The sequence below is a fragment of the Lethenteron reissneri genome, chromosome 25 (genome assembly GCF_015708825.2).
Source record: "Lethenteron reissneri isolate LAM-NWPU_2019-01 chromosome 25, ASM1570882v1, whole genome shotgun sequence".
NCBI lineage: Eukaryota > Metazoa > Chordata > Hyperoartia > Petromyzontiformes > Petromyzontidae > Lethenteron > Lethenteron reissneri.
The window spans coordinates 15882265-15897243 of NC_083803.1; the positions used below are offsets into that span (position 1 = coordinate 15882265).

The 14979-nt window shown below is 43.5% G+C and overlaps 1 protein-coding gene across 1 annotated transcript in view; it reads left to right on the plus strand.

Annotated features, from left to right (window-relative positions):
• Positions 1 to 14979, plus strand: part of LYST (lysosomal trafficking regulator) — a 135309-nt gene that overhangs the window by 39482 nt on the left and 80848 nt on the right. The window contains 2 exon segments of the mRNA XM_061559492.1: positions 11597 to 11975; positions 14454 to 14544. Coding sequence (XP_061415476.1) covers positions 11597 to 11975; positions 14454 to 14544 — 470 coding nt within the window.

A 14979-nucleotide genomic window follows, 5' to 3' on the forward strand; every position in this document is an offset into this window, starting at 1 on the left:
CCTAATTTTTGTTATTGCCTAATGCCAGGGGGCAGAGGTCTTGACGATAACATTGCTTTGCTGAATTTGTTAGTGTCAAATAAAGAGCTTCTGTGGACGCTCTACCCGCGGGGAGTGGTCCAGAAATCTCGGTCGGCTTACGTCTCGTGCGCCAAGGGAACGCGTGAAATGTGAAGGAGGAAACATTAATAGAGATTGCCCACAAATTGGATGGGCTTAACCAACTGTGATGGCGGTATAAGTTAATGAAGGGTGTTCCGTATTCACGGCAGCGCTCTTACCGATGTGACAGTGACGTCATTATGGGACTCCACGTCACTGGGAGGAGGGGAGGGAAGGTGGGGGGGGGGAGTTACCCTTGGCCCAGCAAGGCCGCTGGTTGAGATTAGTGGGGGTGCAGTGGCAGTCGGGGGGGTGGTGAGGGTTTTCTCTTGGAAGGAAAAGGAATCTGGTGAATGAATGTCTGCGATGGAGCGCTATGGCTATAAAATTGCCGAATCGTTTGCAGAGAAAGTCCCAGAGGCAGCACTTTGAAGACGATTGAAATTTGGCAAAAATTGAATTCCATGATAAGCTCCCTAAGGGATAAAAGAATGCTTGTGATGAATTTGTTTCTGCTTTCACGGTTAATACACATCTCATTTAAACGACATGCTTCAAATGACATGAATCATTTTTATTGCATGTCGCTTTAATTATTTTGCTTATGGATAGTAATATTCGCTTGGACACGCGCAGCACCACTGACCACGTTGTTGCCCTTGCTTGCATTCGCTACCGCACAGCACGCTCTCCGCATGCGTCGAGGGGCTTAGCCAGTTTTCGGCAAACGCTCGCGAAGGCGTCCAAGCAAACTTGAGCAAGGGGGACGCACCGGAGCGCCGCGCTCTCCGTGCATGGCACCGCAAGCCCCGCTGTGATCGAATGCACGAGGGCCGGGATGCAAATGCTCGTGCGTAAAACAACGAGCGTGCGTGCGCTCCTCTGTAACCGCTCCGGGGGGGTGGGGGGGGTGGTGGGGGTGAGGTGCGTGCTGCGTGCTGCAGAGAGCTCAGCCCACGCACAATTTGAAAGCGCGCGGACTGCGCGGAATGTGGACGGCGTCGTTGCCGCAGAGGGAGAGCTGCTCGAGCACGGTCCCTGCCTTCTCCCTCCGTGCTCCTCACGTGGGGGGGGGGGGGGGGGGCACGTCCTGCAGCCGAGACGGCGCGACCACCGTGGCGGGCGTGCCGAGCGAAGTGTCGCCACCGCGTTGTCCGGTTTTTATTTCGTTGGCCACCGAGGCGGAGCGTGCAGCTGCTCCGAGCATCGGATCTGCTCGCCAATCAGGAATGCCTCCACTTGGTCCCTTTGTGAGCAGACATGGAAGGAGGTGATCTCACCTGTCTGTGCATCCCCGACAAAAGGTTGGTTCTGTTTGATCTCTCGCCTGCAGGGGCCGTGCCTGCCATTCATCTTCACTCCTCTGCATGGTGAGTGAGGGGCAGAATGATTAGTTGCATCCCTCCGTTGTCGTCTCTAGATTTTAAACACTACCTGCTTCTTTTTGCCTGTGGTGGTAATTGCTACGGTCAATTAGTGTAAATGCTTGACAGCAAGCACAGGTTCCCTCTGATACCACAAATTATGCAGATATATCTCATTTGGCAGACTGATGATATTGGTTAATTTGAAAGTTTGCACGTCTCTCTTATCATTTGCATGAAATCTGCATTTACAATGCTAATGATGGCATTAATGTCATAGTTTATACTGTAGGAATTTGTTAGATTTTTGTTCACATTTTTTTTGTTCTGAAAGGCAACATGACAAATAACAAACGTGTTTTGGCAGTTAAATTATAAAGCCACAGTTTTTATTGTGTTCGATGCATGTGCAATACGTCACCACAGTGTCTTGGTTATTGACTCAATCCACCCTTGTGTATTTAATTGCATATGACCAAATCATCTGAAATGCACTCAATCTTTGTCAGATCTCAGAAACTAAGCTGGATTGAGCCTGGATATAGATGGGTGACTACCACTCATTAAACAGGTGCTGTAGGCTGCTTGCATGGGTCTCGTTTTCACCAGAGACCACTATATCCTAAAGTCTGTTTGTCCCACCTTCATTAACCCCCCGTACTAACCTGTTTGCGGTGAAGTATGGTCAAGTAACCCCCACGAACCCCACGATATGAGGAGGCTCTCGTACAGCGGTGGATTGACTATAAAGGGTTGTGCACGTATTTAATTACTTCCCAGTTTGTTGACAATAGACTGACTGCCTTCGATTGAATTCTTCATGACTCATTGATGATACACGGCCATGTGACAGTGGTGTCCGAATGCCGTGGTATTCGCTTGGGATTTACAATAACAAATGCGACCCTCCATCCAGATCGTGGGGGCAGTTTGAGCGTTCTTGATTGTACGCATATAAATATTATTCTAAGTGGATTTGCAGTGGCTCAACCGTGTGATTCTGTTTGTCTTTTGGCACTCAAAATTTGACATTGGGAGATTTCAGGTTATTTTGCGTTATTACGTTCATGCGACGAACTGAGAACATTCATATGTGCACACGTGCTTGATTTGATCATGCGATGGCAGAAGCTGTCCTGAGGAAGCAATTGGTTTTTGTGCTTAATCACGCAAATGAGTAGAGCAGTATTATATTCCGTAGTCAAAGTGCACTCATGTGAGCTGATGTTTTTGTTTTATCAAAAATAATGTTTCAGCCATTGGCCTATGTTAAGAGATAATTGTGCAGCCCCGCTATTTCCTGCTCTTGTGCTACCAATAATACATAATGCATCTGTCAGCTCGGTGTTTATATGCGTGCCATATAAAACTTGTTATGGAAGAAATTTCTAAAAATTACTTTCACGTGGCCTTCAATGGGTATTTAGTCCTCCACGCACTGCCAAGAAGAGTGACGTTGCCCTCATGCACTGATAGCCACTCACTTTTTTGAATACCAGATTGCATTTTTGTTATTGTTGTTGTTGTACCTTTCGAGAACCGTTGTTGTTAAGATTTTAACCCTGTACTTTCGGTGTTATTACATCGTAGGCTCATAAGAGAAGACAACTTTGGGGAGGCCTTCATCGTGGTGGATGATGCCCGAATGGGGCATAGCGGCCAGGGGGCTGGCTTGGCACCATGTGGATGAGTCATGGATTGATTATGGCCTTGATGATGTTGATTTTAGTTTACTGCACTCCAGAACCATTCACCAGTCTGACCTTTGCAAAGAACATCTTTGCTGTATGATGTGTCATGTTTTAACCAGTGGGGGGGAAACAAACTTATGGGCTCTTTAAAATGAATTGAATTGACATGATACCTCATAGAATGTTAAGCCACTGTCCAGACAACATTGTGGAGTAAAAAAAAACACTTTATTTTTATAATTTAAATTACTGTCAAATTCTGCTGCTGCACTCATTATTGTGTTGAAAGATCGTTTTCAACCCTCCAACTCACAAGTGCAATGAGACATTCGTTTTTTTCAAAGAATATGCAAGCATGCTGCCGAGTTTTTGGACAATCTCAGCAGCAAGGAAATTATAAAAATTAAAAAATATAATCTCCACATGTTTTTTTTATTTGAGCTAGTTACGTTATAAAAACACCATAAACTATATTTTCAAGGGAAAATGTAATTGCACAAGCTTATTTTGTTCTCCTATAGTCATTAGCATCGTTATCATCCATATGGTTTGTAATGCCTCGAAGTTTATCGCAGAGGAGAATGCTCCCGGCTGGCCTTGGGGGCATTAATCTGCCACAAATAGACCGAACATTTAGTAATTAAGGGCTAATTACATTTGCTGCATTACAGCATATTACAGCCTTCCAGTATGTATAGGTATCCCTCGATTTACGAAAGGGATGCGTTCTTCAAAAACACGCTTAAAAGAAATGTCGTTAATCTGAAATGGCTTTTTTCCATTTAATGACAAAACGGGATGTGTTTCGGACAGTCATTCCAACTCTACTCCTACCCTGAAAATAAAATACACCTATACCACTTTTTACAGTACAAAATAATATTAGCCGATGACAATATTAAAACGATTGAATATGAATGAATTTAAAGCAAAAATAATTAACCTTTTTAGGGAACACCACAAAAGATCTGCATGTGACTCTTGCTCTGCAGGGACAACACCGTGGCGATGTCGCGGATGGATGAAACAGCCTCCCGGCTGCTTCTGATTTGACCTCGTGGCGCGTGGACGTAGCGAAATTTTGCTCAAGCGGAAATTCAATTTCGTTAATCACAATTGTCCATGATTTGTCAATTGGCATTCACGTGAAATGTCGTCAACTGAACGTTCGTAAATCGAAGGATATGCCTGTATGATGTCCTTGGATAAGTTACTTTCGTGCAAATTAGTGAAGCCACTCTTGTATGATTACACTGTGTAACAGAAACGTGTTTTGTCCCTGGGCAGTAAGTGTTATGTCCTAATTGCTTATGCCTCAAAAGTATAGAAAATGGCTATTATTCCCCACAAACTTTGCTTTTGTAACTAGGACAGTGATATTTTGAAATTGACCTATTTACAATGTGAAAACGTGTGCATTTGTGTCATTCCTTCACATAAAGTCCTGGTTTGTAGGGAATAATAGGCATTTTCTATACTTTTTAGGCATAACCAATTAAAAAAATAACACTTACTTCCCAGGGACGAAAATCGTGCTACAGAGTGTAATGCTTGTTCAGTACATTTTAAAGGGGCTGAGGCTTGATCTGGACCCAAAATACTTGGAACCATAGACCAATGGCCCACCGAGCTGATTATGTTAACTAAATATTTCATTTATAACAACAATAAATATTTCAGTACGGTTACAGCGATTCGCGTCCGCTCGCGGTTCGCTCAATTGTCACGATTCAGGGCTGCGATGCAGTTCAAGATGATTTTTTGTTCTTTACATTTTAGCCTCTGTGGCTGGATGTCAAATAAAGAACCCATTCCAAACAAAATACACGAACTTAACATTGATTCTGACCCGTGACATTATCTGCGTGTATTGTGTACTAAATAATTTGCACACCTAATTATGAGTACTGCAAGAGTACAACAAAACCTTGGCACCTGTCCCCTCGCTCAATGTGTAATTTCAACTCGGTAGAGATTATTTGCGTGTTGCTTGTTGCACACGCTGTCCTGGTAGAGTTGATGGCTGCGGTGGCTGATGAGATAGAAAAGACACGCATTGGGAACACTTTCTGGAAATGTAGTGCCACATAATCTAATGACATGCTTCTATTGGGACACCAAAGTACCGTGGTGACAAAAATACACATGTACTACACGACCAATTCTACAGATATATATACACACACAGACAGTGGAATGAAGGGGTGGCACAGTGGTTAGCCTACTGCCCTGTGGATCTCGTGACGGTCATGGCGACCTCGGGGACGAGTGATATCTGAACCAGTCTTAGACCTCCACTTCCCCAAACCCACTTTGACCAGCGTGGTAATATGGTCAAGCATGACACACATGGTGTGGGGAAGCCTTCACGCAGCAGTGGATTGTCAAAGGGCTGTAAATGATGTACTTTGATGTCTTACGTATACAGTAAGTACATGAAATGTGGAATTTTTTGAAGTCCGTGATGTCTCATTAAGCCAAATTTGAATTGTTTATTTGTTACGATTAAATTGTCACGATTCTCGGCTGCGATTGTCTTGAAGAGTCGATTTTATTGTTACATTCTGGTGAACGGATCAGCCTCTAGTGGCCGGTGGGGTCATCTGAACCCAATGGATATAATAAATATGAATTGAAAATATTTTTACACTTAAAATTTGATGAATGTATCATGAAGTTAAGAATCCATATGAATTAAAGAATCGACCCTTAAAGAGTATATAAAATAAGTACCATTGTGTGGGAAGTGAATAGTGGTTATACCGGGGGATTGCTGCCCCCTCCCCCACAACTTTGGGAGCGTGGAATTTCTAACATTGTCTGAGGGCCCTCGGCGGAAGTGAATTAAAGTGATGCCCCATTGTTTCATCACGCCATACATGGTGATTGCATCATGCAGACAGCCTGGTTTTTGACCACTGTTCATCTGACTTGAACGTGTCTCGTATAAACCTGACGTTCTCTATTGGGCCAATCAAAGCAGCCCATCGAGGTTTGGATTTTCACATTGATTTCTCAACGTTTGATGTTTGATGCCACCATAAAGGTTACCGTTGAATCCATGGCCCTTGCATTACAGCGCCCCAACTCGCGTCCCTGTACCACAGTCCCAGCCACGCCTGTCAGCTGCTTGCTTCTAAAAAAAATCTGTAAAATAAAGTGGGGAGAAAAGAACTTGGTCTCTAATATTGTAACATCTTCTAATTTTCTACAGTGCAAATTTAAACATTTTGGGGGTAAGTGTATGACCCGTACTTTACCGTATTACCAAAATCTGACTTTGCTGCGTCCAATTGATTCTAGATTTGAAGTTTTCGTGACTGCAAGGATTCATACTCCGTCACAGTAAAATTACTGTATCAAGATGATACAAGATGATACAGTAATTTTGCTGTGACTGTTCCACCTGAAGACGGAAGCTTGTGTTGCCTCCGAAACGTCGTGATTTTATTTATTTATTTTACCTACGTGACTTTACCGAAAAAACCAAAGAGTATGCGTCCAATTGCTTTCGTCAAGTACTGAGCCCTTATTGACTCGTATCTTTTTGTGAAATGCCAACAATGTCATATTTAAATGAGGCTCAACCAGCCTGAACATATTTCAATTCAATCATTTAGTGGGCCAGTGTCTTTTATAAAAGCTCAATCTCTCTCGGTTGAACACCGGGGACTTAAGTGGCCAAGCAGTGACAGGAGGTCAGCTATTGTGGCTGGTGCCCGGAGCGCACAAAAAAGCATACTCTGGACATGGCCTGGAGTTCATTAAAATTCAGAAATCCAATCCCATCTTTTTTGTTCCGTCGTTAGCTCGCCACACGTAAATTATTCAGGGTCGTTGGATGCTTGGGTGTGTGTGTATACAGGTACAAAAACAGTGTTTTCAAATGCATTGCTGGGCAGAGTGTTTTGCCATGTTTTATAATAGAACTGTTAACCTCGAAGAAATTCTCCATTTTAATGGGTTTTACAGGGCGTATGGCAGTGCTTCCGTCTGCTCAGATAATCTGACAGAAATGCACTGGGAATGAGTCAGGGTAATACGTGCTTGTTATTTTTGGGTTCATTACGCATCGGCAATGAATCTACCTTTTTTGCCCGTCTACGCGGTTGATTTGTCTCGGCTTATGATGTCCGATGCATGGCTGCGGCAGCAGCGAATATTGACGGCGGTTAATATATCGAAGAACTGCTTTACTGACGACCGTTGACTGCTTTTGTAAGTTTGTTTCCTCACTTGGCATTTGGAGGCACTTCATTTCATTACTCGCTTGCTCGTGTGTTAGTGCGATGTGACCCACTCGGAAGACGCTCGAACATGCGGTGTGCGGCTTCAAATGCCTCCGGCGAGAGTCTGAATGGCCAAACGCACACTGCGTGAAAAGTGAATATTGTAACCCCCTTCGAAAACCATACTTTCTTGTATACAGCTGTCAGTAAGTTCATTCAGTCAGTCTCGTACTTGTTCATGCAGTGTGATGTTGGCAGAGCAGTCGGTGCTGAGTATGTACGTTTTGAAAACTGTGGGGGGGTTTTTGTGTAAAAATAAACTCTGTTTGCTGCTGGTAGAAATTGAAAGCACAATAGTAGCTGATGTTTAATTATAAATGTTGTGGTACTTGGCTAAAGGTCGTTGTTAGTGTGCTTCTCTTGCGGTTTCAACTTTGAGTGATCTCACATCTTTGGTTACATCTTGCTTTGCGGCGCACAATACATTTTATGCAGGGGATTATAGATATAGGAGTTCTACATTGAGACATTGCTGTTTGACATGTATTGGCTTGCTCTTAATAAAATGTTAATAAGATGACGTCAAACCACCCACGTGTGTATAATTCACACTTCCCAATTCCGTAGCATTTTCCTTTGATGTAATTTCACGAAACTGTGTTTTTTTACATTGGCACCCCCAGCTTTATGTTATTATGAGTAAAATAAGGTAAACATTATTTTCCAATAAGTTTACATTCCCATGCTACAAGCAAGTGGTAGGGCCATACACAAACGTCTTGAAGATAATGTATTAACCACGCGTTTGCAAATCATCAGGGGTTATTGTTAGGGGGCAGGGCTCTGTGAGATGTTAAGGATTTTACCCAGGGGTTCACACATCATCACGGGGACCTCAAAGGCAAAGGAGAGTCCACTACACTTTGACCTTGGCTGTGAGGGGTTCTTGACCCCAGCAATCTTGAGAGCCATTGCAGAAGGCTGCCGCAGTAGCGCTGAAACCAGATTCCTCAGTTTGTATGACATTATTTATGTATCGTTTAGCATAGTTTAGAAATATTGCAGTATTGCCTTTGTCTGCTAACAGGATTTGCTATATTAAAAGCCTACGGGTTCATATTGCATTTATTCACGTAACGATTTAATGACCCGAATTGATTTGAACCTTGTGTTTACTGATGGGGGTTGCGTAACCCTAGTGAAGGAAATTGCATGAAAATTCATGCTTGCGAAAATGTCGACTTTTGTCAAATGTTAATGAGCACGGCTCGTTTGCAGCATTTCTCCAAAGTTTGGCAATGCTGTGCGCAGATATTTTCCATCGTATTTGAATTGGTTCTTTCCACGATGTTTAAAACTATGCTGCATTGCAGACCATAGCTTCGACTGGGATGTGTGCTTGCCTGTAATTGGTATGACTGAGATGTGAGTCAGAAAACTAATTAAAATGTTCCGAACAATTATTTTCAAATTATTGGCTTTGCTTTTTATTCCTAGTAAATGGTCCCCTATACCTGATTTTTTTTTTCTTTTTTTACAAACTGGCTATAGCACCACATATCGATTGGACAAATGTCTGCTTGACCATAACAGATGAGCGGTCAAACACCATTAACCACTGAGACTGGCTCCCAGTGGATTTAGCGAAGCTTGTGAACAATTGAACGATTCTGACAGCCTTGATATTTAGCTGCTTTCACCCATATTTTTCAGATAAATGTATTTCAATGCATTCGTGGATTTCTTAGACATTTCGAAAGGTGCTGTTGGGCTCCGTGATTAACTTGTGCGGATGAATTTGTTAAATGCCCCACTACCACGTTACTAGAGAACAGATATAGTCTTTATTTTGTAACAACTGAGACTACTGTCTGTGTCGTTTGATTATTTGTGAGCCATGATACAGGGCGCAGTGGTTCGCTTGCTACGTTATGAATTCCCAGCAATGCTTGAGTTTTAATCTTGGCCACAGAAATCGTCAGTGGTGAGTGATATCTAAACCAGTCCTGGGTTCTCCCCCCCCCCTCTCTTTTGATCAACTCACACTGATGAGTATGGTGAAGTATGGTCAAACAACCCTTACGATGGCATAGAGAGAGGCCTTCACCCGGTGGTTGATAGACAAAGGGCTGTAAACGATATGAATCATGTATTTTTATTAACCATGATAACCCTTGAAGCCAATACCTAACAATCACTTACTTATTATTGATGAGTCATTGATGCCCCCATTGAATATATGTCATAGTTAATTGATGTGCATTGAGGTCCTGTTTCGTTTGCATAAACACAGTATTGGCGTGTTTGTTGCTATAGATTTATGTGACCATTACCACATTTGATACATTCACACAGCTCATCTCCTCTCTTCATCTGGAATTGATTAGATGTACGTACGTATGTTGAAAATCATAATAATCCACGGACTTTGGAAATCCACTGCTGGATGAAGGCCCCTCCCCGCACGATGTCAGTCATGGGGGATGTTTGAACATACTTCGCCGTGCTGGCCAGTATGTGTTAGTGTGTCCGGGGTTCAGAGCCAGTTAGTACATTATGTCTGTATGTATGTTGAACTTCTTTCGCATCATACACAGCCGACCGCGCTAATCGAAGTGGTGTGAGCCAGTGCCTGGAATTTATTTTATTTCATTTAGTTTCATTTATTAGGTATAACCCTGTGAGCCATGCGGCTCTTGACTCGGGTGCAACCGCAACAACAAAAAAACATGAACAAGAAACATCTTAAAGTCGCTACACGCAACAGAAAAATCCAGGAAAAAACAGCAAAGTCTTCCAGAAAAACACCGGTAGCAGAGTTTCAAGGCATCACATCCCCTAGGACTGCATTCTTTAAATGAAAATTCGGAAAACACACAATACATTTTGGTTTTTATGGTCAATTCTGGAACAATATAAGAAGAACCAGTTGATGGCTCGGTAGATTGTTTGCTTGCAAAAAAAAGAGATCATGGGTTTCAAATCCCAGCACATAACTCTTTCTGTTCTCATGGGTCTCAACGCTGAACTGATCCATTGAACTAAATAAATGTGTTCCTCTGCTTTTTTATAGATGTGATCCCATGTACAGTATACCAATGTGTGCAATGCAATATTTTTTTTTATGCTAATGCTAACTTTTAGTCCCAGCTCGATATATCGGTACTTATTTCTCGCACTTCTTTGATTGAACTAAAACGGGCTGAATATAATGTACGCTTTTCATTGACAATACGTGTCGGAGTAAACGTCTCACAATTGCGGACGTCAATAGTTGTGATTGTTGAAGATTATTCGTCTCCCCACGGTTACAATTTAGCATCTGCTCCTTCCCGTGGTAGAGTCGGGATGTCTTACTTGGCTGCATGTGCCAGGAGCGTCTTGAAGAGGAACCTCCGAGCTGGTGAAGGCGGTGTTTGGTTTACGCTTGAGTTGATGACCGCCGGAGTTTTCCAGGCATTCTAGGCTTGGCGGAAGGGAATTATCAAGGGGAATACTTCACACTCAAGGGAATTATCACGTTGTGTTTTCAGGTCTGGGCTTCAGGACAGCCGCATCAAATCAGATCCCTCTGCCAATCCATCGTCCGCTGAATTCTCGATTCAAATATTCCCGAATTGGCAGGGCATCGTGTGGCTAGAGAACATTAATGTTTTATGCAAAGGGACTCTGGCCACCCTCTACGTGCACACACAACACCATCGTTTATGTTACTTTGTTGATGCGATCTAATTGTTGTTCAACATCTCTCTCTGTTATCCGGGATAATGGGAAGAGGGGTGGCACAGATATAATAAAAACACAAGTAACATTAAATGTTATTAGGCTTTTAATAACATCGTGTTTATTGCTTATCAATGTAGATTGGGAGTGAAGGTGTAGAATGTGTTATCTCTCTTTTATCGTGTTGTTTTAAGCAAGCCATTTACTTGCAAAACATTTTCGTGGACGAGTGTACACCAAGTCAGTGACCCTCGACGAGTGAGGAGCTGCTCGTAATTAAACCATCCGGCGAATAAAAAAAGGCACAAATGAGCACGGTTAAACCCGCAACCCTGATAACCCGGCCTTAGATAACCAATAAGCTAACCGCCGTGTATTACAACGCCTGCATTTATGGCAAGTCGTTTGATTTGTCCAAATTGACATTCAAATCTCCCCCCCCCCCCCCGCCGCACCCCTGGCCTTGTTCCAACTCCTGCCCCCTTAGCCCGGCCATGAATGCAGGCGCCTGTAATGTGCTGGCACGGGAGCTACTCACGGACATCCACCAACTGTGCCGCAACCTGGCGGAGCAGAGCACCTCCTCGCTGGGCGGCTCCGCACCCGTCACCAGCGGCACAGTCTCGGGGCCCCAAGACAGGCGGGTGCCGGGCAGTGGCGACGGTGACGGTGACGGTGATGACGATGATGGAGGAAACGGTGATGGAGATGAAGACGAGGAGGAGGAGGTGGAGGATGACGAGGAGGAGGAGCGGCGGCAAGAGCAGCAGCGGCGGGAGAGCGGACACGTGACGGCGCTGGCGGATTACCTGCTCGCTGGCCGCGGGTTCACTTTGCTGCTCACACTCGACTCGCTGCTTAATCAGGTATCGGCGTATAAACTTTTTTCTTTGTTTTGATCCGTTAGCTTTGTCTCTCTGTGTGTCCGTCCGTCTGTCTGTGCGTCTGTAACGGTGGGGTGGGCGGGGCGGGGGGCGGTCATGATAATTCCGTAGAGATGGTGCAATATATGCAAAACTTCAGATTCGGGAAAATCGACTAAATTGAACAAAGGTTTACCCAATAAGCCTCATTCTTTGGGTCTTTCGGTAAAGTCACGTAGATTGTTCAAAGAAAATAACCAAAAACTACGACGTTTCGATCACAGGAGGAAAAAGGATGATGACGACCGCTTGTGTTGTGATCGAAACGTCCTGGTTTTTTATTCTCTTTTAACCTATCTACGTGACTTTACCAAAAGACCCAAAGAATATGAATTCCTGCAGTCACTAAAGCTTAAAGTCAAGATCCAACAAGCCTCGTCAAGCTTTGTGATGTTACACGTTATGCGCCGTAATCTCATTAAACAGCTCAGAATGCAACGTTAACATCAATTGAATATTGATTTAAAGCTTTCGTGACTGCAGGGATTCATATTCTTGTTTCCCTCCTACGTGACTTTACCGAAAGAACCAAGAATATCAATTAAATATTTGGAATTACAAATTGGAATTACAAATGCAAGTTGGATAGTGTTACAACAGCCTTCCTTGTTTCATCTTTTTCCATAATTCTATCCCAATTGTGCTGTCGGCGTCGTGAGCCGAGAGCGCAGGGGAGTGCAGCCCTTGGTGTTAGATAGCGCACCACAGAAGTGGATGTCGCAGAGCTATCTCCAGAATACCTTCAAACGACCTGTCCTGAGCAGTCTGCTAATTTGGCCTGCTTCGGTTTGACACTCGGCAGTTTATTAACGAGCGGAAAGTCACTCGCGCCGCCGTGCTGGTGTTTTCACTCGAGCTCTCGCCCCCGTGTGACAAGTGCCAGTGGCACCGCCACTCCTAGAACCCGTGCCCAAGCCTCGTGGCCCAATCATGTGCGGCTGGGTGGTGGGGCAGTACCAGCCAGAATTCCCTGTGCTTTGGGTGGGTAGGGGTGGTATAAGCGGGATGCCAAAACCGCAGCGCACTCATTTTTGGAAAACTTCTACGTGGAGAATGAGTTAGGGTTTCTGAAGAATATTTCAGTTTTTATTTGTCTTTTCATGAACACATTCCGCAGCTTTGCGGTTTCGTCTTGAAACGAAATTGTGAGCAAAATAGCGGCGAATTATATCCGTGAGTATCATTGTCTTTATCTCATTGTGTCATTTCCACAATAAATGCTTAATACCTAATCAGTGTAATTTCTCATCTCAGTGGTGGCTAAACTATCAGATAAACCAATAATCATAATAATCTGGAAACATTTCTGAAAGCCCAGAAGTTAACTCAAATAAGCTACTTTTGATTTTATCTGGTCCCCTAAATATTGCCATCCTACTACTGCTTCTCTAAGCAACCTGGGTGTTGTTGTTAACAAGCTGCATTTTATTTGAAAGAATGCTTTTAAAAGATTTGCTCTTAATGACCTTTAGATAGCTGTGAAACGGCTTTGTGAAAACATTGTGTATGGTATGGTAATGGCGCCTGTTCATTGCCTATTTCGCTACCAAATGTCCATGTGCTGTTTTGCATTTCCATGTCCTGCTGTTGTTATAAGAAATTAATCAAAAACTCCCCATGAAAGGTCCGTTTATTTCATTATTTCAAAAACTCTTCGCAAGTGCATCCAAAACAAATCTACGTTGGATGTTGTGTATGCCTGCGGGCGACTCGTGTTAAGCTTCTTGTAATCTTCTGTGTTTACTTTTGGCCCGCTGCTGGAAGAAAGTGTCTGCAATACATCAACAGAGCCATGCTGGTGTAACAGCGGACATTTTGTTTGATGTTTTCCTAAGCCTTTCGCAGCAAGTGAAACTTAGTTACGACGTGATCGGTCGTGGTTTTGTTTTTCTATTTCAAACACTGTACATTTTGTTTCGTTCATAATTAATATACATTTCTATAAAATACAAATGTCTCCGTTTTAGGGAATTTCTGCTTCATATTTATCTTCAATTACAATAGAAAACGAGCAATCCACTGAAAAAAAAATCACTTGCAGCACCATCCTTAAGGAGAACGATGATGACCTGATCTCTGGCCCAAAGGAACAGGTTTGCAGATTTGCTGAGTGCCAGATCTCTAAATACAAGGTGGCACAGTCATCATTTAACCCATAACACCTGGGCATGTACTGCAACCTCTGTCCAGTGAACCTTGGAATCTTCAAAGTGCACTTAGCCTGGAACAAGCGCGGGTGGGGCATACACCGCCAATTAAAGGTGTATCGTGTTTGTTTTTGCATGTGTATCGTGTTGTGTGTATATGCTCAAAACAAGCCCACTGTTTCTGGACAGCATCTTGAGATGTGGCCACATTTAGGCGCGATGTAAACCCAAGTTGTATTGTACGGTATGCCTGTGTGTGTTTTTTTTTGCACAGGAACTGGCCTGCCGAGAAGATCTGCTGAATCTGTTGCTCTCCCTGCTGCCTCTGCTGTGGAAAATTCCAGTGCGAGAAGAGCAAGCACGTGGTTCGTCCACAATTGAATTAAATACACTCTGTACACTGCTAATCTTCAATGTATTGATGTAAGATTATGGGTTTTTTTGGACCGTCATCGGTGATGGAGCTAAGAGCATCAACTCTCTGTACTTAAGAAACCATTTAATTCCCCAGATTTGCTTGGAATTGAACCTCGGATGTCGGCCTTGCCAGATTATTTCTCTGACATGGAATTAGTGCTCTGAGCCGCCTGGATATCCCGTTATAGACGCCAGAGGCATCCATCATTTTTCGTATTGAGGCTTACCTCTGACTTGACAAGTAGGCCACCACTGGGCCCACGTGACTGTGGTTAACAAGAGAGTTGGGGTGCCACGTCTGATCTATAACATCACAAGTCAATGCAACCATGCCGTCTGCGAACCAAGATATTAGCGATGTATTAATATACCATAATATAATG